This window comes from Vipera berus, assembly GCF_964194415.1.
Source record: "Vipera berus genome assembly, chromosome: 2".
Lineage (NCBI taxonomy): Eukaryota > Metazoa > Chordata > Lepidosauria > Squamata > Viperidae > Vipera > Vipera berus.
In genome coordinates, this window is record NC_138203.1 from 154,486,865 (window position 1) to 154,510,686 (window position 23,822).

At 36.1% G+C, this 23,822-nt stretch overlaps 1 protein-coding gene across 6 annotated transcripts in view; it reads left to right on the plus strand.

The window, feature by feature from the left end:
• Positions 1-23,822, plus strand: part of HELZ (helicase with zinc finger) — a 169,778-nt gene that overhangs the window by 54,155 nt on the left and 91,801 nt on the right. For all 6 annotated transcript variants that reach the window (XM_081317976.1, XM_081317978.1, XM_081317977.1 and 3 more), the window contains 5 exons: positions 6,596-6,794; positions 8,949-9,056; positions 10,168-10,465; positions 13,008-13,275; positions 19,077-19,410. In XM_081317976.1, coding sequence (XP_081174102.1) covers positions 6,596-6,794; positions 8,949-9,056; positions 10,168-10,465; positions 13,008-13,275; positions 19,077-19,410 — 1,207 coding nt within the window. The remainder of the gene's footprint in view (positions 1-6,595; positions 6,795-8,948; positions 9,057-10,167; positions 10,466-13,007; positions 13,276-19,076; positions 19,411-23,822) is intronic.

Consider the following 23,822-nt stretch of genomic DNA (forward strand, 5'->3'; position numbering starts at 1 on the left):
TGTGTGCCCACAGGGACAGCTCCACGTGCCACCTGTGGCACGTGTGCCATAGGTTTGCCACCCCTGATCTAGGAAGTAAGAAATGTATTTGTGAATGAATAAAAAAAGAACAAAATCAGAGAGGGGTATTCCCCTCAATTATAGGATATAGTTTTGGATTAACTTAATGTATAGTTAATATATGATAAATCAAAAACAAAATGTCTGGTCTGCAGGCTAGGAAATAAAGAATGATGGATGCCACTTACTTATGTCAATTTCAACCTATTTCACAGCAAATTGGGATTCTTTGCGGAGAAATGAAGGAGAACTGATCCTTTTGACTGCATCTGTACTTTGGTTTCAGACCAGATTTTTTTTGCGGATGGCAGTATATTCATGAGATACTTCCTGGAAAAGGAAGGGAGAAAGAATTTATGATGATTCTTCTCCTTCTTTACATTTGGAGGTAGCAATTTCTCATTCAAATTCACATATAATGCAGAAGTCTTCCTAGTCTCACAGCTCCTGCTTGATAAGATAGTGGCAGCTGTGTCAGGAAGGCCTTTGCATAGCTTCATCTAATATGCCTTTGTGCCTTTCACTACCTAGAGACCATTCAGACTGTCAGTTTTGCCCTAGTCATCTCACAACTCGATCACTGCTACATATTTTACATAGGGCTGCTCTTGAAGGACACACAGAAGTTTTGATTGATGCAAAATACAGTGGCACAGACAGCGATGGGCATTCCTCAGTATGCCCAAATGACACTCCTATTTTATGAACTGCCCTGGTTGCCAGTTTGCTTCTCGTGTGATTCAAGAGGTTGGTTATGACCTATAAAAGCCTGGTTACTTGAAGGTAATGCAAAAGAATGGTACCAGAAATTGGGAGACAAAAGAATGCTAGTCTTCTATTTGTAGAAGTTGAAAACTGGGTGTTACTGGAATTATAGTTCATTGACAATGCATATTGTATATAAATACAGAATTAGCTAAAGACAATCCCCTCTACAGCCTAATATCTATGCTACCCATATTTTTTAAAAATGAGAAAACCAGATATATTACAGATAATATTCTTAGGCATAAGTTTTGGGTAGCTAAATGAGTAATTACAACATCAATGGAAATTATGGAATTTTTTGAATAATTACATTATTCAGTAATTTGAGATGATTTTTGCAGTTTTTTTGCAGTTGATTTTTGCATAAAATCTTAGTTGTTCCAATATTTGTGCATTCCAGGATTATATGTATACATACTGCATTCCAGTATGTATGTATGTGTGTCTCTATATCTATCTATCTATCTATCTATCTATCTATCTATCTATCTATCTATCTATCTATCTATCTATCTATCTATCTATCTATCTATCTATCTATCTATCTATCTATCTATCCACACACACCAGAAGGGGAGAGAGAGAGAAGAAATCTTACTTAATTTGAAGATTATAACAAGTTGAGGGAATTGGCTAGAAGACAAGATCATGAACCAAAATTACTTGAACATTGGACAAAATCCAGTAGGATTATGTAAGGATCCCATAATAGGATAGGAAAAATGAAATGTAGTATATAGGAAGGGATTGGGGAGACATGTTATGGCAGCAGAGCACTTGGGAAATATTTACGGTCTGTGAATTATCAGCTGTGTGTGCATGATGGGATCATAATGTAGGCTACCTTAACAGAAACCATGCCAAACACAGTTTAACAGAATTTAACAGAAATTATGCCAAACCAATCTTATTTCATTCTTTGACAAAGTGATTAAATTAGTAGACCAGCGAAATGCTGTGGATATAGTATACTTAGACTTCAGCAAGGCATTCAACAAAGTAGACACGACCTACTTCTTGGTAAACTAGAAAATGTGAGATAGGACAGCATCACTACCAAATGGATTTGTAACTGACTGACAAACCATATTCAACAAGTAATCCTTAATGGTACTACATCTACATGGAGGGAGGGAGCAATGGGGTACCACAAGGCTCCATCTTAGGCCTAGTTCAATATTTTCATAAATTATTTAGATGAGAGAATAGAAGGGGAACTCATCAAATTTACAGATGACACTAAGCTGGCAGGAATAACCAACACCCCAGAACACAAGCTCAGGAACCAAAAAGATCTTGACAGACTTGAACAAAGGCCCCTATCCAAAAACATAAAATTTAATGTGGAGAAAAGCAAGATTTTACACCTAGGCAGGGAAAACCAAACGTATAAGTACAAATTAGGCGAAACCTGGCTCAAAAACAGTAACTGTGAGAGGGACATTGGAGTCCTAGTGGACGATCACTTAAACATGAGTCAGCATTGTGCGGCAGCAGACAAAAAAAGCTAATACAATCCTTGGTTGTATAAACAGAGGCATACAATCAAAATCACATGAAGTATTAGTACCACTTTATAAATTCTTAGTAAGACCACACCTGGAGTACTGCATCGAGTTTTAGTTGCCACATTACAAAAAAGATGTTGAGACTTTGGAAAACATGCAAAGTGTTAGATGATTAAGGGCCTGGAGGCAAGAACATATGAAGAACGGTTGCAGGAATTTGGTATGGCTAGTGTAGAGAAAAGAAGAAATAGGGGGGACATGATAGCAGTATTCTGGTATTTGAGGGGCTGCCAAAAGAAGAGGGGGTCAGCTTATTCTCCAAAGCACCAGAAGGCAAGACAAGAAGCAATGGATGGAAACTAATCAAGGAGAGAAGCCACCTGGAATTATGGAAAAAATTCCTAACAATGAGGACAATTAACCAGTGGAACAGCTTGCCATCAGAAGTTGTGGGTGCTCCATCACTGGAGTTTTTTAATAAAAGAATGGACAATCACCTGTCTGAAATGGTATAGGGTCTCCTGCTTGAGCAGGGGGTTGGACTAGAAGACCACCAAGATCCCTTCCAGCTGTATTCTGATTGATTGAAATTCTGGGTTCTGGTAACAGGAGGAAATACTTATATTTAGTCTGCACTGATTGGGTGACACTTGGAATATTCTATTCAATCTTGTGCCTGCACTTTAAAAGTGCCATGGAAAAGTTGGAGCAGGTTCAGAGGAGACCCTCCAGAGCTTTGATTAAAAGAGCTGGGTGCATTTCCTTGGCAGAAAAGGAGATCAATGGGAATTCTGATCATTTATAAATGTATTAAAAACTTATGTTCAAGTGGGATACACCTGCCTCTTGTTAAATCTGAGGGCAGGAGAATGATCAACGGGTTGAAATTTTTTTAAAAAGGAGATTTCCTTGGAAAATTAGGAGGAATTTTCATATAATAAAAACTGTGAAGCACTGGAATAGTCTGCCTAGAACAGTGATAATTTCTCATTGAAGATTTTCAAAGACACTAAAAAGTCATGTGGCAGGGTTAGGTTAGTATATTTCTTTACCGAGGAAGGTAGAGTAGATAACTGGTAGAGTAAAATAACTCGTAAGATCCATTTCTACTCATACATCTTAAGCATATGTAAAATTTACTGTTCTAGGGTTAGAACTTCCAGGATGAAATTTTCTGGAATATTCTCCTCTGGGCCATGCCTATCTGGAAGTTAGTGACATCCTAGAATTGTAGGCACCTACTGTGCATATATTTTTTACTCCCTGTTCTTGATCCCTGAGAGAAAGTTTAAACTAGACACAGCGGGGGGAATTGTTTAATATTTTTCAATGACCTTGTATTGGAGTCTCTCCACTATCTTTTGGTATTTTGGCAAATGTTATGGCTATGAGCCAGCCATTGATTTCAACACTCCAAGTGTAAATATGTTTTAAACTCTTCTTTTGAAACCAATATGACATAAAAGACCTTTGGCTGGTCTCATGACACTGTTTATCACATTTTTTTTAATGTTAAGGAGCAGTAAAGTTAAATATGTGCTGCTGCCAGAAGGATGAAAGGCAGCAAGGAATTAGTCGAAATAGCTCCCCTTTTGGGGGGGCCTTCTGAGTGAAGTTTCTTTTAATCTGTGTTTGAGATAATAAAAGGATTTTTTTTATCCTCTTAACTAGTAAGCTTAGAGGCATATTGGATGGTGATGGTATTTGACCCTTCAATTAGTGCCTAGTGGCTTTGTGTGTGGTAATTCATGTTTTTTATGCTTGTACTACACTGATTTGGTTTCCCTGCAGATGGTATCTTTCTCTAAGCTGCAGCCATCAAAATCCTTCAGTAAAGAATGTAGCTTAGAGGAACATGTGCAATTATGGGCACCATACATGATATCTCACTCTGATTGCTAACCTTTGAGGGTTACTGGATTTCTTTTTAAAGACACTCTGGCACCTTTAATAGCAGCCCAGTATGCAGAAACTACACAAGTGAATCATTCCCTTGCATGGTAATAAAATGCCAGGATAAACTCTTATTTAGTGTTTTCATGTCATAGTTTGCATTCCTCAACAAGGAACTGAATGAAAGTCCATCCCTCCTCCCCATTTATCTCAAAGTGCTCCAGCTAGGCAAATGTGACAGTTTGCCACTTTCTCTGTATAAGTGATTCTAAAAGGTTGGATTGCAACCTTATAAAGTTGTTAATGAAATGTTAAATACTGCTATCTGGTGTTAATTAAAGTGTAACTATTGTTTCCCCATTTTTACATTTACAAGCTAATTTTTAAGCTTGCTTCCAGTTTACTGATCACTTGTCTTACAGTTTAACAGTCCTCAACTCTAATATCATTCACAAATCTTGATGATGTATGTGCGTAGTATGTATATTCATTTAAACACATATATTCATCTGCAGTTTAACACAATCTGAATTCTTACCTGTTATTGCTTTGTTTGTAAGATCAACAGACTTTGTAGTGTCTGTTTGATTTGTAACTATCCAAATGATAAACCTATTTGATAGATGATAGATTTGCATAAGTATGTTATTGTGGCTTGAGCTTAGAATTCCATGAGAAGATGTTTTGTGATTATGCTTGTAGCAAAATTATTTTTTTCCATTCAGACGGTATATTTAAGTTGGCTTGAAGACCAGCACATATTTGAGCTTTTTAAAATGTATATTAAAAATGTTATTTAGTCATTTGAAAATAAATCTGCATTTTCTCATTGTCACAATTTTATCTTGCCTTTCCACTAAAACTGCCTATGGTTGGTAATTATATCATTTAGAATTGTAATTAAAACATAAATACATGAAAACAAAAAGTACAGCAATATTCTTATTAATAAATTATTCAAATTAAATGAACCACTTTTACTTGGTGACAGGTGTATTATAACTTTCATAAAAGGCATAAAGAAATGACAGTATAGCAGTGCTCGAAGACCTAGTAATTAACTCCTGGTTTCTTAGAATCACAGGATTGGAAAGGATCAAGACCCCCAACTCCTGTTCAGTGCAGGAATCCCAGGAACAGATTGGCAGTTGCCTTGTGCAGCACTGCATGTGCACACCCAATGAAAAAAGAGCCAAGTACAGTAGTTCCACTGTTGAACTGCTCTTATTGCTGTCTGTGCCAAAGCAAAACCTATTGCAGACTGTAAATAGTTTATAAATTATGTTTCCAGGTGGTAAGCATTTATAAAGGAATTCCTATACTGGCAACAGAATTGGTGGGGAAATAGTTTTAATTACCCAAATAAATCCAAATATAGCCTTGGGTGCATACAGTAGTGGAAAAAAATATGCAGCCATTTGAATTATTTGCTGACCGATATGAATCTGAAATAAGCAGAAAAGGCCACAAGGTGTCACTAAGAATCTAGAAAACTGGGAAGATCATATACTGATTTCTTTCTCTGTCTTCCCCCCCCCCATCCATTTGAAAAACACTTCCCTCCAGTGAGTTTAGGAGGCATGCTTTTGATACTAAAATGTGTTTTTTAACCATTCTGTACATTTTATGATTAGGTTAAAAGAAACACACTATTTCCTGAATAAACTAACAGTTGAGGGTGGAGGTTCATTCTCTGAGCTTGTGGGTTGGTTTTCCGAATGTTTTGTTACTAGGCTAGGTAACATCTTCAGCAGAGTTTAGGAGTTATTTGCCACCATTGCAAGCTAATATATGTCAGTTTAGGGCTTTCCTTAAATATTCTGGGATAAATTATACTGTAAGGTAAAGGTTCCCCCGCACTTGCGTGCTAGTCGTTTCCAACTCTAGGGGCCGGTGCTCATCTCTGTTTCAAAGTCGAACAGCCAGCACTTGTCCGAGGACGTCTCCGTGGTCATGTGGCTGGCATGACTAGACGCCAAAGGCGTACGGAACGCTGTTACCTTCCCACCGGAGTGGTCCCTATTTTTCTACTTGCATTTTTACTGCTTTCGAACTGCTAGGTTGGCAGAAGCTGGGACGAGTAACAGGCGCTCGCTCTTTTATGCGGCATGTAGGATTCGACCTGCCAAACTGCCGACCTTCTGATCGACAAGCTCAGCCACCGCATCCCTTTTAATTATACTGTAGCCAGGATCTAAATGTTTAGTTTGACAGGCATATTCAAATTATTTCTGTCAACCTCTTACCTTGCAACAACTTTGCCACAGGTGCAAAAGTAAGCAGATCGATTGAGCTGTACCTTTTGCATTTGGAGCCTATTTCAAATAGGGAATTTAAGGCATGTTTTTCTTCCCTGTTTTATGCAGATTTTTAGAACAAGGAATTTGCAGATATGGTGCACAGTGTACTTCAGCACATTCCCAGGACGAGCTGACTGAATGGCAGAAACGGTATGCTTCCCGCTTGATAAAGTTAAAACAACAGAAAGAAAACAAGCAATGTTTGGGAAGTTACATGGAATCCTTAATTGAAAAATGGATGAATTCATTATCTCCTGAGAAAGTGGTAAGAATTAATGCATCTCTCAATGTTCATATTTAAAATTAGGAGCTTGATTTTGACACTGTCTTGCTAGATTTTTAACACCCCCAAAATACTATTTGTATTATGCATTTGCCTATTTCTGTTAATAAAAAAATCACAAATTGATTCTGATTCTTGCATATGAAATTGAAATCTTTATGTCTTTGTGAAATATTTGTTATATTTCACTCTTATTTTTAGACATTTCCAGATTTTTTTAAAAAAATATTGATGTAGGCCTACAGAATTAGTCTATATGATGATCTTCCATTTGTAACCATTCTTATTTCTCCACTGATGCTTCTGTATTTTTCTTTTTTCTTATCACAGAAAAATCCATTATGGAGTTTGATAGTGCTAAGAGCCTTACATGTGAAAATATAAATTCATGTCAAGAGTGTAATGATTCAGTGAATTGTACAATATTAACCTGCTTCTAGACTAGGTCAGGAATGTATCTAAAAATGCAGAGAAAATGGTATATTATTTTTGATACCAAGATTTTATTGATTTCTCACCTTCAGATTTAGTTTGCATATCCAGTTATATATCTACATAAATACAAAATGATAGGAAGAATATGAACCAGTCCTATGGATATAAATAGGATTTACTGTACATCCATACCATTAAAACCATTTTGATTTCTCTCTGGCACAAAAGAGATTTCTGCCCTGTATTTCTGAAACTGTAGATTCTAAGTTAAATATAATTCTGACTCTGATGATGAGTTGGAGCTGTTAATAATGCCAAAGGCTATTGAAATATAGTAATTTTTGTGCTACTCAATTTATGGGCAGCTTCCCTTCCCCAAGTACATATATAATCTCTATTACTCCAGCAGTCTTTTTGTTATTCATTATGTATCTGAATACTTCTTGAGCTGTATGTATGTCTTTGTATCACATCTTAAATAAAGTCCTACAGAGCCTGAAAGTATGTTGCTACAGAATTTAATTTTAGGGTTTTAGCATGTAGCTTAAAAATTTTGTGATTGAAAAACTGTGTGTCTGTGTGTAGATTCCATTGAAGTTAAAATGCTATATTAGATTGATGCAGCCCTCTCTTCTAGTTTTATTTCAAATGCCCATTAAGAAACATTGAGTTTTCTCTGAATTGTTTGGATGTATATATGTAACCTTGGGCCAGTCATTTTCTCTAAACCCTAGAAAAGAGGTAATAGCAAACCACTTCCAAAATCTTGCAGAGAAAACTACAGGGACTTGTCGGAAGTCAAAACTGACTTGAAGGCCCCCAAAATAAATATAAATATGAATCATGCATGGAGACTTGCATTAACGGAAGTTTGCATAAAATATTTCATCTTGATGTGTTTCAAGGACAGAATTTTTTTTGCAAAATTCCCCATTCCAAGTTCAAAAGTTATTTCAAACAGAAAACAGACTGTTTCAAGTTGAAAATACTTCCAGAAATGTTTGAAAAAGTTTTTTTGCACTGAGAACAGATTATGATATAGTATAACTATAATGAAATGTTAGTTGATAAACTGACCATTCACTTAGGTTGGTCTTATTACCGTGTTTCCCTGAAAGTAAGACCTACACCAAAAATAAGCCCTAGTTTTGGGGCAAAGCCTAAAAATCAAGCTGGGGTGGGGGGGAATGGAGCTTACCATTGCAGCCAGGCCTCCCGTGGATCGACACTTGCCTTACCGGACCACTTCTGTGGCCAAAGGAGCAGCTTCATTCTGCAGCTGAGAATGGAGCTCCGGCCTGCATTTCACGGTCAGAGGCCTTTCCAGAAGGCCTCTGCAGCTGAGAACCAAGCTATGGATTCAATTTGTAGCTTGGTTCTCAGCTGCAGAGGCCTTCCAGAAAGGCCTCTGATGGCGAAATTCAGGCTGGAGCTCCATTCTCAGCTGCAGAATGAAGCTGCTCTTTCGGCCGCAGAAGTGGGCCGGCTTGGTGGGGCTGTTGGTGCTGCCACCGCGAGGTGAGTGGAAAAGACTCCCCCACCCCCGAAAATAAGATCTGATGCCTCCTTTTGGAGGGGGGAAAAAGACTGGGTCTTATTTTCAGAAAAACATGTTAACGTGTAGGCCTTCAGTTAAACCCAGAATTATTTTTCCAGCATTGTTATTATCTTATAAAATTTCTAACACTGCATTTTCTCTAGCTCAGTGAATGTCTTGATGGAGTAAGAGTTGAACATAACCCTGAACTATCAATTACTGTCACCACCAAAAAATCACATCAGATGTGGACTTTTGCTCTTACATGTAAGGTAGGAGTCTGTCTTTAAAAAAAAAAATTCATTGCTGGAACATTAATACAGATACTTAGCCCTAAGATTTTAAAGAACCTCTCCTTTGGAAATGGTATGTTCTTAGGACTACAATATGCAAAATTTAGTTTGTGGGATAAAAACTTGCAATGGAAAAAACTCAACCCGCAGGATAAATGCTACATTTAGCGTAAATTTACCTGAATATCTACTGTACATTCAGGTACTACTATGATTTAAGAAAAATACCTAAATATCTATATATTCATAGATATTTTGTGTGTCTGATTTGGGCTTGCCTTACTGTGTTCGCCTTTGCCTCCTATTTATAAAGCAGAACCTTGCTAAAAGGTTTAGAATTCAGTTGAATACTGAGATAGATTTCATTAGGCCATGGAGACATTAGAAGAGCCAAGAATCATGATGCAGTATATGGCACTGTCATTTTGAAGATGGTTTGGGGTAAAACCTGGCTTCTCCATGTTTCTGATGTGGGCCATTTTACAGATCAGTATAAAATTCCTTCCATCATTTATGTGAAGCACGTTGAACTCTAGCCTATTATTTGAATGCAAATTATTATTTAGAGTTTTCTCACTTCCCTGTTTCCAAAACCACTTTTAATGTAACATTTCATTTTTTTTTCTTGATTAGATAAGAAAACTTGTAGTTTTATAAATAAAGCCTTTTTGAAGTTGCAGGAAATGTTTATATTCTGTGTAGCGATATAGAAGCATCACCACTGCATTACAGAAGTCCTTCAAAACGGGGCTATGTCAAAAGGCTTGGGGATCTAATGGAAATGGAGAATTATTGATATGGGTACACCAGAGATAATCTCTTTTAGTCTTTTAAATTTTATATAGATGTAAACGTAGATATAGATATATAGATAGATGTATAGATAGGTATATATGGTTCATTTTTTTATTGTATGCTGCCCTGAACCATGTTTTGTGAGATGTGTGGCTTTATAAATGTGAAGAAGGAAGGAAGGAAGGAAGGAAGGAAGGAAGGAAGGAAGGAAGGAAGGAAGGAAGGAAGGAAGGAAGACCTAAATTTAAATGAGGAAACATGCACCACAATTATTGAAAAGATTTTTCCTTCACAGCCTGCAAGAATGCTGTATCGAGTGGCACTACTTTATGATGCGCATCGTCCTCATTTTAGTATCATGGCAATATCAACCGGAGACAGCAGCACCCAAATAAAACAAGAAGTCCCAGAAACCTGCCAGGAATGGGTTGGAGGAAAGATGGCCCAGAATGGAACAGATCATTCAGTGTACAAAATCAGTGTAGCTTTTAGTACAGAAATCTTTGGGACCTTTCGTCAAACTGTGGTATTCGATTTTGGGACTGAACCAGTTTTGATGCAACGAGTGATGATTGATGCTGCTTCAACAGAAGGTATGATTGGCAGTTTCATTAAAAAACAAATTTGTACATTTATGAATCTTTCTGAGCCCAAATTTGCTTATAAAATGTATCGCTTTGGGAAGGTCGCCTACAAGAGTAAATATTTGGGCAAGTTGCATACAAACAATTATTTTGGGGCACTGGATGCAAAGTGCCTTAGTCAGGGGAAGTAATATATATATAATCTTAAATATCATTTGAATAAAGGAAGGTTCTTTTAAACCTCATATTAAAAAGCATTTTGAATCATTGTTAAATTGTGTATGTGAAGGCAGTCAGTGGCATTTGAGTCACATATTAAACTGTCAGGCACGAAAGACCAGGTCTGCATGTGAAGGTTCGGTTAACTGATTTATTGCTGAACAGCCTATGCACAGGAATCTTCTCAACTCGGAGTTAGCAACTTCTTGGAGTTAGATAAGGGTCCATTTAATTCAAGAAAGGCTAGACTTAGTCTACTTATAGCTACGCAGGGATTCTAAACTGATCCCTCTTTTAACTCCCTCCCCTCCAGGTTCTGCCACTCTTTGTATGCAGAGACAAGTATACTTATAAATAAGTATTATAATAATAAAGTATTGTGTCATGTACCATGTCTGTAATAATTCAGATATATCCAGGTTAGTTATATAGTTAAGGCAACAGGCTAGAACCAGGAGACTGTGAGTTCTAGTTCCACCTTAGCCATGAAAACCAGCTGGGTGACTTTGGGCCAACCACTCTTTTTCAGCCCAACCCGCCTCACAGGAGAAAAAAGGAAGAGGAAGGAATATTAGATATGTTAGCTGGCTTGAGATTTTTTTATAAAAATAAAAGCAGAAATAAATACATACATACATACCAGATATCTAGGTTCATTGTTAATCTCTGTCCTTCAAGCATAGGATGAATTTAGTATTTTCCATATGTTTGGGGCTACATCTCTGTAATTGCCATCTGGCTGAATCTTTAGAGTACTGAAATTCAAAATTGTCCCAATAGATCGTATCAATTTCTCTACCCCTTCTGTAGATAAAACACGTGTTTTATATAGTCACTTGTTGGATGGTGAGAAAGGGAGTTGGTGAGAAAGAGGAACTCTAAATGGGCTGACTTTAAAATAGATAAAAGTTGCATTTTGCTACTGAGTTTTCTTTGTTGAAAATGGATTTGAAACTGTCTTGTCTTAACCTAGCATTGTTAATCAAGCTGGTAAATATGGGTATTGTCCCATGTCAATGCCAGTGTTTTTGTTGAAAAAGAAATTGCTGTACTGAGAAATTGGCAAGTCTAGCTTGAGTTTTGATTGCTCCTTTGTGTGCCTAACCTGCTTCTAAGTTATATATGAAGGATTGGCTTTGTCTCCCTCAGCATTCGGAATGGAAGGAAGTGTATTTCTGAAGAACTCAGAGATTCATTTTATTTATTCAACCAATTTACATGGAGACTGTCATTAGCGTTTTCACAAGTCTGCTCATGACTTACCTAAAAAGGATTTCAGAATTTCGACTTACAACCATTTGTTTAGTGACCTTTTGAATTTACAATGGCACTGAAAAAGGTGACTGCTTTTCACAGCTGCAACAATTGTAGCATCCCATGGCCACATGGTCACATGATCAGAAATTGGCTGCTTGGCAACTGGTTTATATTTATAACAGCTGCAAAGTCAATAGGGAAGCCAAACTCATTTAACCAACTTAACAACTGCAGTGATTCACTTAACAACTGTGACAAGATAGGTCATAAAATGGGACCTATCTTGCTTAGTAACAGAAATTTTGAGCTCAATGGTGGTCGTAAATCACGGGCTACCTGTATGTTTATGGCCACCCAGGACTGGTGGTCAACTGGAAGCTAAAAACAAAACTCTGCTAAGCATATGTAGCACAGCTGTTCTCAGATTTGGTTTCTGATATGGCAATGCTATGTATGTGATTCTAGTAGTATGAAGCTACAGCATGAACACTGTAAGACATTCTAAGTATGCCTTTTGAGGCTAAAAATTCCTATCAATCTGCTGATCTTTTCAGTTGTCTTTGCCAAAGAAGTAAGGATGAAGTCTACTGTAAGTTTTAATGTGAGTAAATATAGGATTTCAAAGATTCCACGTTAGAAATCATACTTACGTTGTATTTATATGTTGATCCTCCAGCATAATGTAAAAACCATCCATATGTTGTGATGCTAATATGTTTTTAGGCACAGAAAAAGAACTTGCAAGCAATTAGTATTCATAATGTTACTAGATTAAATATAAGAGTACAATGAAATAGTATGCATTAAAGCCAACTGTTGTTTAATAACAAAAGTGTTTGTTATAGGCCTTCAAACACCATGAAAGTAAATTAATGCATACCAGTAATAAAATTGCTTTTTGATATCCAAAGTTCTATAGCCTAATGTTTTAAAATTATTTTAATTTGATTTAGTCTATTTATAAGATGATGTTAATTGATTTTTTTAAAAAAAATTCCATCGCCATATGCAGTTTGATTATTTAAATATAATTTAGTAAGGGTATCTATTTATTTTCTTTATCTGCTGCAAATAGATCTTGAATACCGGATGAATGCACGTCAGCAACTGTTAACCACAGCCAAGCGTTGGGATTCCACTTCCAAGACAATTGTAGAATTTGAGCCAAACGAGACTACTGAATTGGACAAGAGTCTTCTGATCAGATATCAGATCCCTTTGTCTGCTGACCAGCTATTTACACAATCTGTCTTGGATAAATCATTGACCAAGAGTAATTATCAGTCACGACTACATGATCTCCTTTATATTGAGGAAATAGCACAGTATAAAGAAGTCAGCAAGTAAGTGGTGGTTTTGCTTAATGTCTGTTTAATCAATTGATGGGGACTGTTGCAAATCAAATTAGCATATTCTATCTTATGCTTTTCTATGAACAAAATTCACTCCTCAGAAATTCTCCTGAAAAGCAAAATTTTAAGAGCTTAAAAATTTATTTGAATCTATGTTTCCAAGCCTCCGTTGCTGTAACTTTCGAAAAGCAGGGGTTTTCAGCAAAATCTTTCTGATACAGAGTTTTTAGGTAATGATCAGTACTTTTGAATTGCACTCAAAAGCAAAGTGGTAGTCACCTGAGGTAGATATGGAACATGATTATAATTGCCCTCACCCATTAATGGATAGACAATTGTATTTTGCCGGAACTGCAGCCACATGTCAAATATATTATAGTGGTCCAGTACAAAGGTTACTTAGCAAAGAGCATACAGTTTGGTTTTAGGAATTCTTGGACTAGCCTCAAAGCTGCATGAGCAGACGTGACTGTCACAGTTGGGCTGCTCTGTCTCCTTTGCTGTAGTTTTTAGGTAATCCTTGACTTATGATCACAACCAAGCCCAGTAGATAGTTGTTAAGTGAATTTTGCCCCATTTTATGACCTTTCTTGCCATCATTGTTGAGTGAATCACTGTGGTTGTTAAGTTAGTAAAATGGTTAATAAGTGTTGTTAAGTTATTAAGTGATTCTGGCTTCCCCATTGACTTTGCTTGTCAGAAGGTCACAAAAGTTGATCACATGACCCCGGGACACTGCAAACTGTCAAATGAACCAGTTGCGAAGCATCTGAAATTTGGTCGTGTGACCATGGAGCTGCTGCAACAGTCTTAAGTTTGAGAAATGGTCCTAAGTCACTTTTTCAGTGCCATTGTAACTTCAAATGGTCACTGAACGAATAGTTGTAAGTCGAGGACTACCTGTAGTTCCTTGGTCTCCCTGAGCCCTTCAGGCAGTGCTACTTAGGATAAATAAAACATTATTTTATTTTTTAGAGTCCTGGTGATACAGTGGTTAGAATGCAGTATTGCGGGCTAACTGCCCACAGTCTGGAGTTTGTTCCTAATGGGCTCAAGGTTGACTCAGCCTTCCATCCTTTCGAGATTGGTAAAATGAGGACCCAGATTATTGGGGACAATGTGCTGACGTTGTAAACTGCTCAGAGAGTTCTGTAAAGTACTATGGGTTGGAATATAAATCTAAGTGCTGTTGCTATTGCTATTTATTCCAGTATTACACCCTCTGTCATTCCAGAAGATGATTGGATAAGCTGCAGTGAGAAAAAAGAATTGGAAAGCTTTGTTCAATACAAGATTCTCCTTTTTGTTATCAGAGCTTGGATACACTTATTAAGATTACTCTTTTGTCCCAATCAATATTGCAAAGAATTTTATGGACTTGAAAATGTATCAGACTATTTCTTGTTTTTAATCCAATATACTTTTTGGCCATTGGGTATTTTAACATTGTTTTCTGTTTATTAGTCTTACAGCTCCATCTTCTGTTTGGATGTGTCCTGGTTATCCATTGCTTTTTTATCTCTTGATTGACATTTTATTGGCAGCACAATATAACCTATGGAAAGTTCCTTGATTTTATCTGTGTGTCTTTGCCGCTCTAAGGCATTATAGATCAGCAAATACAGAACACCCAAGAATTTCATTTGCTCAGGAGCAATGGCAAAAAAGAACCCTCATTTTTTGTTTTGTAGGTTTCTGTGACATCTATTTTCTCATTTTTGAAAATAAGATGCGGACTAGATAGGCCTTTAGTCTTTCAGTGTAAGTCTTACATTATATTCCTATTAGTTATTATTTTGAAATCAAGCTGCTAACACTTTGTTGTTCTGAAGCCCATTGTCCTAAAAACGTGGGTTTTAGATTCAAACAGCCCCTAAAGTTTGTGAATTTGTGCATGGCGTACATTGAACCAGCAACCTAGTAATTTGGAAATATGTCTGTTTCTGGAACTGGTAACAACAATTTTCTTGCCATCTCGTGTTCTTGCAGTAATTGTATAAGGAGAAATATTCTCATTTGTTCATACTAAATCCAGTGATATGCTGGAGTTAGCTTGTATCAGCTGGCAACAGCAGATTGCTAAATTTTCCGGAATTCTGAGAGCCAATTGAGGGTAGAGCTGAATCACTACACCTAGTGTGCTGGTCAGCTGTCCCATGGTTAGCAGCTCAGTGCAGTGGAAACAATGGAGCTGGCTGCTGCCATTCTTTGCCAGTATAGCAGTAGTTAAATTCTTTTTAACTTTTGTACTTCTATTTATATGCCCTGTTCACCGCCCTGAGTCCTTCGGGAGAAGGGCGGTATAAAAATTCAATTAAATAAATAAAATAAATAAATAAATAAATCTTAGAATGCATCAGCTTATTTCACTTTAGCATGCTTTTTTAACGTGTATCTGTGAGAGAGAGGTGAGCGGGATACCTTTGGAGAAAGCAACACATATTAAAAGAAATACAAAGATATATATGTAAACTTCTGGATCATTCCAGTGTGATGTACCTAATCTCAGCCTCCCATTTATTTCACTGAATTGCCTCTAGCCATTGACTTCACTGCATGTCATTTCTAATAGCTAGGAAAACAATTGTATTTCACTTTCTAAGTAAATTAAAATTTTAAAATGTATGAGGATTTCAGCTATTGACATGGAGAATCTATGATACCTTAGATTAGAAGCTCTTGAGCTGTACTCACAACAGCCATGGTCAACATGGTCACTTTCTAAAGACCTATAGCTCCTGAGCCCTACCAAGAATAGATCTTCAGGTTTACAATATAAAAATAAATTATAGTTTCTTATAATATGATTAGTGAGGCATGATAAAGGTACTAATTTGGACTCTAATTCTAAGTGTCGACAGCAGATCCTTAAATATTAGGCAATTGTTCTCATGTACAGTGAAATTATTCTAAACAACAGAGCAATGCATACAGAGTTCTAATTATACATTTTGAAGATCCTGTAGATTGGTAGTTTCCATATTTTGAGCCATATTACTATATCTGTCATTTAAAATAGCTAGTTTCTAAAATCAACTTTTGCAGTAGGCATGGTTCATATATTTGATATTAAATTGAGATTTAGGAGAAGGGGAAGAAGGCTTGTGAATCTATTGATTTATAGTAATAGACTTACTACAAGACTTTGTAGTAAGCTTTAATAACAATTGCTTTAGTATTAACATTTATTATTATTTTTTGCTGATGACAGAAATGATCAAGTTAATGGACATTAGTGGAACCATGTTTTTAAAAGTTATGCGTTTCAGTTGAACAGGTTTTTTAATACTATTTTATTAAGACTACAATCTCTAGTACATAAAAACTTTTAAAATTAAAAGTCTTGGCTTTAGCTTTAAATAGTACATTTCCACAAGCTTTTGCATGAAAAAAAAATAGAAGAGAGGTCTATTGTATCAAAATTCAGCTGCCCATATTTCTTCCAAGAAAATATTCTTTACTGACAAATTAGGCTTCTTAAGTTTCTTATCCTTTTAATTTTAGGTATGAATTATATTCTTCAACTATAATTTTGAAGGGAAGGAGTAAACAGCATAAAAATATATGCTCAATTTTTGTGTATTTAAACCAGGGGTTCCCAACCGGTGGTGCTTGCACCCCCTGGGGGTAGGAGATGATATTCCAGGGGGTGCAAAAACTTGGGTTTAGAAGTTTCAAAATTACAGTGTATGTGAATAATTCGTTATTTTGAACTTTTATAAGGGGTGCGAGAATATATCAGAAGCGTTCTAGGGGTGCAGGGTGTAGAAAAGGTTGGGAGCTGCTGGTTTAAACCCTAGAAAGTTGTAGTAGTGAGCAGTTTGCAAAGTTGACAGCAAGTGAATTGATTATAATAATTAAGAACAAGTATAGCTGTTTAAGAAACCTCTTAAAATACAGTTCTCTGTACTAAACATACTTTGAATCTTAGACAATCAAAAGAGATTTGCATTAACAATTTATAAACCTAATCACATTTGAAACAAAAAACATTAGTGTGTTGTAACACCTAAAGACTAACATTTACTGTGTCTTAAGCTTTTGCGGACCACTATCTACTTCATCTAAAGCATTAAGCATTTTACTGAGTTACAGATAATGCATACTGTTTTCTTGTTATAACTACTGGATGTAACACATAAATTATTACAGTGCCTAATGTTTTCAATCTAACATATTGAGGGCATATTGCTTTAGCTCCATGGAACTGTTTTTCAGTAGTTGCTCCCATGGCCTTATTTTAGTTTATAATTTAATTAATTATAACAATGTTGTACTCTAGGATTGCAGTACGAATGCTAAAAGAAATAAGCTATTTTCAGTAAATAATGTAATTAAATATCTTTAATAAAATCAATAAAACTGTCAGGCGTGAACAATCAAATCCACTTGTGAAAATCTCAATTAGCTGTTTATTGCTCAAGCCTATAACACAGGAATCTTCTCTGACTGATGGTTTGTGCCTGGGTTAGACGAGATAAGGTTCAACAGCATTCAACTTACCCTCTTATGCCCATGTAGGGATTCCAGACTCCAGACTAATTCCCCATTTGACTCCTCCCCCAGCTCAGTCAGTCTTTCTCCAATAAAAACTAATAAAATATAGAAACAAACTCCACTCATTACACTGCCTATAAGCATACAATACCTCAATACCTGTAGAAGGAAGAGCAGGCAGAGCTGGAGGGTGCAGTTAAACACACCATCGGTTTAGAGTCTTTGTGTTGCCATAAAAGATCCAAGTTCAGACGTCCTCTTGAATTCTGTTGGCTCTTGTGCAGCGCCAATTTAGTGCTGACCTTTAGTTGACCAGATCCTTGTGTATAGGCTTCAATAAATCATTTAAGCTGCAACCTTACAAATGGTCCTGATTCTTTGCACCTGACAATACCTGGTAAAAGGGAGGTCTTAGCCGGTAGCTAACATGTAAATGTGACAGAGTTGGTGCGAGTTGCCTTTTAAGTGACACTATTATTAGGACCCCATGCAGAGAAAACTGTATCTTACATCCATATCCCTCCACTGAAAGCAGAATGAACCTTCTCTCTATTTCCTGCTCACAAAGATACGGACAGTGTGGTGCAGGGAAAGGCTTTCCTTGATTGCATCTGGAAACAAAATAGGCAATCAGTGCACTTACTTCAGGCTGGGTTGCATGTTTCCTTACAGCTTGTCCCCTCAGGCTCTGAGGGTCATGTTTTGTACTGTTTGTCCTCTCTGGATCATTATGGGCATCTGTATATAAAGCATGTAAAAATAATCCAAACAAAAAGTAACCAGAACAAAAGCTGACCTCTCCCTGTCTAAAAGCAGTCATGGCTTTTGCATCTTTGGATTTGGGCAAAGCCATTCATTCCATGTCTCTGAGATCTCCTGGGCCTACAGTAGCGGAGCTGGAATGAAGAAAATATAGTCTTACAAAATTTTAAAAGAAAAGTTTATAACAGGTTAACATTTACATATTACCCTAAGAAAAACATAATAGTCTTTATCTGTATATATCCCCCAATGGAAAAACCATTGTTTGTAACAAGTCATGTCAATGGAGCAGATAGTTACTGGGGGGGAAAAATACCTATCATACCTATCCTACTTCCTAAGTCACCACAACAACCCACAATTTATTCTGAAGAGGTTGTTAAGACCATTGAAAAATGAAAGAAGATACCGAGATAAACAGTTGAAAAAGATTCTGAATACAGATTTTTCAAAACACTGTTTCGGCTTCTTATTTTTATCTTGTTTGTTACAAGGAACATTTTTTAGAATAAATTCTGTACTTTCTGTTTTAGGTTTAACATCAAAGTGCAGTTGCAGATTGTAGCAAGCTTCATGCTTACTGGTGTTTCTGGGGGTGCAAAGTATGCCCAAAATGGACAACTTTTTGGACGGTTTAAACTCACCGAAACCCTTTCCGAAGATACTTTGGCAGGGCGACTGGTGATGACCAAAGTCAATGCTGTTTATTTATTACCGATCACTAAAGAGAAGTCAGGGCTGACCCAAGGAACCAAAGAGAAAGTATACGAAGCAATTATTGAAGAAAAAACAAAGGAATATATCTTTCTGAGAATATCCAGGGAATGCTGTGAAGAGCTTAACCTTCGAGCAGATTGTGAAATGCAGGTATGTCGGGGTGAAATCTTTTTTACTTATTTTTTAATATATGTTTATTATGTTTTAGGATGAAATCTTTTTTTAGATACATTTGACTCTTTCTCTACTAGGAGTCCTAGTGACTTTGGTCCCAACAGAGATATCGGCATGGTGTATCTGAAACCAATACAGCATTTTAAAGGGAGATCTGAAGACAAGGAAGAGCTTATGTGTAATGCTGTAAAATTAATTGAGAAAGAATAAAGGAAATGTATTTCTGTGTTTGTATTAGGTTGACAGTTGGTATGGTCATGACTCTTCTGGTTCAAAAAATATGTATAGAATACCTTAGTGGAACTATTTTGCAAGTTAAGCTTGGTATTATGAAACGGGGACAGAAGTATCATCTGTAAAAACTTCGATAGTTGTTGATACTCCTTTGATAGGAGTAAATAAGGCAGAATGGCCAATGTGGGAGTCAAGGAAAGCATCACAACTTTTTTAAGCTTTAAATAATGTGTCTAATTGCGAACACACCTGCATGGTGTCGTCTTCAATCTTCATCAATTTTTATTATGGTGATGGACTGGCACAAATGTGGTCTTCTTATTTAGCATTTTTATTTAATATACACTTATTACTAAGTGTAGCATGAGATATATTTTTCCCTAGAACAACAACCTTTTGAAGAGGGGGTCAACCTATGCTCCAAAGCACCTAAAGGCAGGACAAGAAGCAATGGATTCAAGGAGAGAAGCAGCCTAGAAGTAAGGAGGAATTTCCTGACAGTGAGAACAATCAGTGGAACTTCTTGCCTCCAGAAGTTGTAAATGCTCCAACACTGGAAGTTTTTAAGAAGAGACTGGACAGCCATTTGTCTGAAATGGTATAGGGCTGAGCAGGGGTTGGACTTCCAATTCTGTTTATCTGAAGCTTTGGAGGACTTGGTGCTCTCTGAGCTTGATTGTTTGCTTGCAAAAGTTTCATTACTCAACCAAGTAATCTAAGCTCAGAGAGCATCAAGGACTCCACAATTCAAGCCTGAGTACACATATTCTCTTCTATTGGGACCTGTGATGTCGTGTTGGGCTGGGAGAGAATAACAAACCAAAAGTCCCCAATGAGCTTCCCCAGGGTTGAAGATGGACTAAAATCTGGGTCTCTCCACTCCTAGCCTAACATCCCATTCGACAGAATTTGTCTTATTAACTTGAATAAGAAAATATCAACAAAAACACTGTTTCCTTGTCTTTAGTTTTTTTCTAATTGGACTGTAAGAAATATATGGAGCTTTGAAATTATCTCATTAGACATAAATAAGTATCTAGTTTATTTTTTGATATTTGTTTTTATAGTAATAAAATGTAATGATCTAAATTAATCATTGGCATTTAAAGGTGAAAGTATGCCTTTTATTTCCAAGTTAAAAATCTGTTCTGATACAGAAAAACCACAGGGCTGAATCAAGTGAATCTGTTATCCTCAAGGCTAAAAATCAGCACTAGGGCAGTCTTTTTCAGTATGTGGTACTCACAATTTATTGATTACAGTGCCATCATTGATTTCATTTTTTTGCCTGAAAATCCAAACTTTTGAAAATAATTCTCTCTACAATCCTGCTGTTTGTTCCTTTGACTATCATCTATGCTCACCAATACTTTTTGCTCCACATATCTAGCATGAGTCATTGAAACTGCTTTAAATGGTGTGTTATCAACCTCTTCACTGTACTTCAGAGTGAATAACTTTCGTCCCACTTGAAAAGGTAGACATTATTGTGTATTATCAAACTGGGAATGTGACAAATTGTAGTCATCTCTAGACAAACCCCTCAAAGTGTGCTGTGTGTGTATGTATGTGTGCTTTTAATGTCTCTATTGTTATGGTTTCAGATCTTTACTCCACACGCTAAAGATTTGTAAAAGCTTATTTTTGGTGATCAAAAGTAAAAAACTTTTACTTAGCGTTTTCCATGATTTCTTTCAACAAAAATTATTTGGCACTCTTAAATAAAAGGCAATAAATCTATAAGCTATAAAAATAAGCAGAAAAAGCTGAAACTGTTGAAATAGAATCAAAATAAAACTAGTATGACAATCAAAATAAAAACTGGTATGAGAAAATGCAAAGAGCTTAAACTTGGAAATTTAGGAAAATTAAAATATTTATTTATTTTATTTATTTTAATTCCATTTATATCCCGCCCTTCTCCGAAGACTCAGGGCGGCTTACAAGCTTAGCAGTAGCCTTCATTCTATGTATATGCCTGCTTATTAGGGCTTTCACCCCCCCCAAGCGGCATTATTACAAAGTCAGCTTAATTGCCCCCAACAATCTGGGTCCTCATTTTACCTACCTCGGAAGGATGGAAGGCTGAGTCAACCTTGAGCCTGGTGGGACGCGAACCTGCACTAATTGCAGGCAGCTGGTGTTACTTAAGGAGGCATTAGCCCACTGCTCCACCAAGGCTCTATCTTCATGGCATAATGTTTTCTGTTGAAGATGATTCACAATTGAAGTACAACCACAGAAGGTGCTTTTTCTTTAATAAGATTTCCTTTGCAGGAGCACTCGGAGATGATTAATTAATTATGGATCTCTGGTTCATTTGTGCTATATCATATTTTGCCCTACAACTTAACTAATTTAAAGAATAGAAAATGCCATTAAAAATTCAAAAATGCAGAAATCCTTCTGAAATAATTTTGTATAAAAGCCTAATTACAACATTTAAACTAATATATAATAATGGATTCATTGTAGATAAAACAAAAAAAACAGACAGACTATGTACTCAGTAAGTGTCCATTTTGCTAAATGTGATAACACTAATTGCATTTCAGGGTAAGTGATGGAGCACTATGGTAGAAATAGTTTGTTTTGCAGAAAACTGAAAATACTTTGGGAGAAATCTGTCTAGACAATAATGGCAACTACGTCTTATTTCGTTATCATGATTGAAGCAACACAGTTCTCTTTTTAGTTCTCGGTTCAATAAAAGCTGTTGCAACCTGTGATAATCAAATTATCAGGGCAGCTCCAATTTGAATACAATTAAATGTAATGTAAATCTGATGGAGGAGATAACTTTAGCCATCTTTATTTATTGGGTACATTTCAACTCTCATTGGAAGATGTAGCTAAGTGCCTAAAAGCAGTTGATCAATGTAGTCCTGATCTGATCCTATATGAGATCAGTCCCTTCCTTGATCTCGGACTCCATAGTGCATTTGCCAGACCTCTGTTAAAAATAAATCCATAGGTCTGCTAAAATAAATAATAAATGACCAAGATCAAGCCTAATAATTTCATATAATAAGCTGATAACTATGTGCTGTATTTATTTTTGCCTTCCATGGAATATCTAGGTTTGTTTTCTTACTGTGAATCTTATGTATGAGGCCACCTTTAATGTATGTCTCTAGACACATTAACCCATTCAAAATGATTTAATCAATTAAATTATATCACTTGAAGGGAACATAGAGCAACTTCCTTGATTACTTCTCCATCTGTACAGAAGATGTAAATGATGTTTAAAGCTTTAACAGCCATGACACAGTTCCCTTAAGAGTATATATTTTCTTAGCTTTTTTTGTAAACAATGAGAAACAGAAGAACTTACTCCATTGCATTTGTTTGAGTTTGCTCAATGGCAATCAACACTTTTCCAGTTTTAGCATTCCTCTTTGGAATACCCTTTTCGATTGCTTTTTAAAAATTTGTGTCCAATAGAACTGGGATAATTTAGAATTATTTCATTCCTGCAAGGGAATGATTTTAATTATTTGTGTCTTTGTATATTTTGTTTTACAGCTCTAATTATTTATTTTAAATTGTACTATATATAACAGTTTTTAATGTTTTAAAGTTAACATTTGTATCAACCTATGAACAAATTAGTGATTTTTAAACACTTGATTTCTGCTGTTTCCTACAAATGGTGCTTACTCCTTTTGCACATTTCACCAAAAAGCTATCACTCAGGTTTACTTGCCCACCAGAGGTTGTTTGTTCTTTTATAAAAAAATCCATCAACTGTCAAATTAGAGCCCAGTTCTTATAATATCAATATCATATATTAAAATTATTTACTTTGAAAATGTATATAAAAGATAGAAAGCTACGAATGAATTCCAGGATATGGTATACTGTATGTTGTAATCTACCATAGAGTGTTGTTTGACATCACTAATAGCAGACATTTTACTATCATCTGACATTGGAGGATGTAATGGAAAACTTGTCCTTGTGTCATATTTTCTGACCAAATTTTACTTCCATTAAACACATTTAATATATTATATATATTCTTCTATACCATGAAATGATTTCTCTTTCTCCTTTCTGTGGGCATGAAGTGGCTGCCTATTGAGTAGAAGAAATTTCAAATATGGTTTTCATGTACAGATTGTAATAAATGAATTTTCATTGATGGAAAC